The following is a 2176-nucleotide window of genomic DNA, read 5'->3' as shown; positions in this document are numbered from 1 at the left end:
GTTTTTTTCTTTTTTGCATTTTGCTTCTGCGTTGTTTTTATTATTATTTTTGAGGATTTTCCCCCCCGCTTTTTCTCTTCCATTATTTCATTTTTCCACCTTCCTCATCGCCGCCTCCTTTTAATTTCTCCCCACACGTCGTTTTTGTTTTTTTTCTTCATCGCCGGGGACGCCCCCCTCCCCCCTTCTTTTTTCTCCCCCGTTTTATGCCCGGGCGCTGCCCCCCTGCCTCGGCCCCCCCGTCCCCATGGCTCCTTGAGCCCCCCCCTATGCCCCCCGCCTATGCCCTCCCCGCTGGGCGCTCCCCATCCCCTCCGCCGCCGCCTTCCCCCATGGTGCGGCCCCGCCGCGGGCCGGGCGCTGCGGGCGGCTCCGGGGGCGGCGGCTCCGGGGGCGGAGGCGGCGGACGGGCGATGAGGAGATAGAGGCGCGGAGCGGAGCGAGCCCCGGGCCGCCCTCGTATCGTATGTTCAGGTCCAAACGCTCAGGGCTGGTGCGGCGGCTTTGGAGGAGCCGCGTTATCCCGGAGAGGGACGGAGGAGATGGGAACGGCCAAAGCTCGGAGCGAAACGCGACGGCGGTGACGGCCGAGGGACAGCGCATGGCACAGCCGCGCCGGGCGCAGGAGGGCGAGGGCCGCCCGGTGCGCTGCTGCCTGTTCGCGGAGCGGCCCGGCCCCGAGCCGCCGCCTCCTCCTCCACCTCCTCCTCCTCCCGGCGGCGCCTCTCCCCCCGGGCCGGGCGGAGGCGAAGCGCGGTCGCGGTTGGTGCTGCTGGAGCGGGAGCTGAAGGCCGTCACCTACGCGCTGCTGAAGCGGCTGAAGGAGCGCTCCCTGCACAGCCTGCTGCAGGCGGTGGAGTCGCGCGGCGGCACTCCGGGCGGCTGCGTGTTGGTGGCCCGCGGGGAGCTGCGCCTGGGGGGCGGCCAGGCGGCCCCCCCACACCTGCTGCTGGGGAAGCTGTTCCGCTGGCCCGACCTGCAGCACCCCGCCGAGCTGAAGGCCCTGTGCGAATGTCAGAGCTTCGGGGCGGCCGACGGCCCCACCGTGTGCTGCAATCCGTACCACTTCAGCCGGCTCTGTGGGCCAGGTGAGCGCCGGGGCGGGGGGTTGAGCGTGGATTCCCGTCCGTTTGGGGTCTGGGAACGTCGCCACGTGCGGGCGTTGGGAGCCGATGCCCCGTTTAGGACCGTAGGAGATGGCTTCTCCCTCCCCCCTACCCCGTTTGGGGCCGTGGGGACGGGGTTCCTCTGTCTCTCTTTGGGGCTGGGGGAGATGTGGGGCCAGGGGAGTGGGGGTACCCTGTTTGGGCTTTGGGCTCATGGGGAGAGAATGTCCCGTTTGGAGCTTGGGGAAATGGGAGGTAGGAGGACCTCTTTTTTTCTCAGTCTGGAATTGGAGGGACCCCAGTCTAGGGATCTGCAGAAGCTGTCCCCGAGTTTGGGACCGGGGGAGGTGTGTTGCCCGATTTGGGGTTTGGTTTGGGTACCTGGGGGAGACGGGCGTCCCCCATGTTTGAAGTAAGGGAGATGAGGCTTCTCTGTTTGGCAGTGTGGGGCATTCTCCATATGGGGAGAGGATGCCCCGTTTGGGCCTGGAGGAGATGAGGTTCCCCGCTTTGGGGACATGGAGAGCGGAGCCCTCCCCTTTCGGGGTTGGGGCACTCGGGAGGGACTCCCCACGTTTGGTGCTGGAGGAGTTGCAGTCCCTCCAGTTCGGGGCTGGGAGAAATGCGGAGGGGGTCCCCAAACGCTGGGATGAAGGAAGTGGAGTCCCCGCTCTCCGGGACGATGCTCGGGGCTCGCAGGGACCTGGCTGCGGTCGGGGAATGCCTTACACGAGCTGGGTTCCCAGCACTACTTTTTCTTCCTGGAGAGAAGAAAAAAAAAAGAAAAAAGAAAAATCCTTTGTTTCGTCCTTTTTAATTCTACATTCCTTTTTTTCCCTTCCCTTCTTCCCTTTTTTCCCCCCTCCCCCCGGGTTCCCCCGCCATGCGAGGCCGCCCCCCGCCGCCCGCCCGCCGCCGGCGCCAGCCTGGCTCCCGCCTGGCTCCGCTTATCGCGCCCGGGCGGTCCCCGCCGCGCCTTAAAGCCGCAGCGCCCCGGGGCCGTGGGGCCGCCGCTCGGCCCTGCGTGGGGCTCCGCTTTTAATCAACTTCTCTTTTTTTTTTCCCCCCCT

At 65.9% G+C, this 2176-nt stretch overlaps 1 protein-coding gene across 1 annotated transcript in view; it reads left to right on the top strand.

Annotated features, from left to right (window-relative positions):
- The first annotated feature begins 386 nt into the window (after positions 1–386).
- Positions 387–2176, top strand: part of SMAD6 (SMAD family member 6) — a 28074-nt gene continuing 26284 nt past the window's right edge. The window contains exon 1 of the mRNA XM_042824369.1: positions 387–1088. Within this exon, the coding sequence (XP_042680303.1) occupies positions 467–1088 (622 nt within the window). The 5' untranslated portion in view covers positions 387–466. The remainder of the gene's footprint in view (positions 1089–2176) is intronic.

The sequence above is a fragment of the Centrocercus urophasianus genome, unplaced genomic scaffold (genome assembly GCF_019232065.1).
Source record: "Centrocercus urophasianus isolate 14NV4802_14NV808 unplaced genomic scaffold, USGS_Curo_1.0 seq_23, whole genome shotgun sequence".
Classification (NCBI taxonomy): domain Eukaryota; kingdom Metazoa; phylum Chordata; class Aves; order Galliformes; family Phasianidae; genus Centrocercus; species Centrocercus urophasianus.
This window is presented reverse-complemented; position numbering and strand designations above follow the sequence as displayed.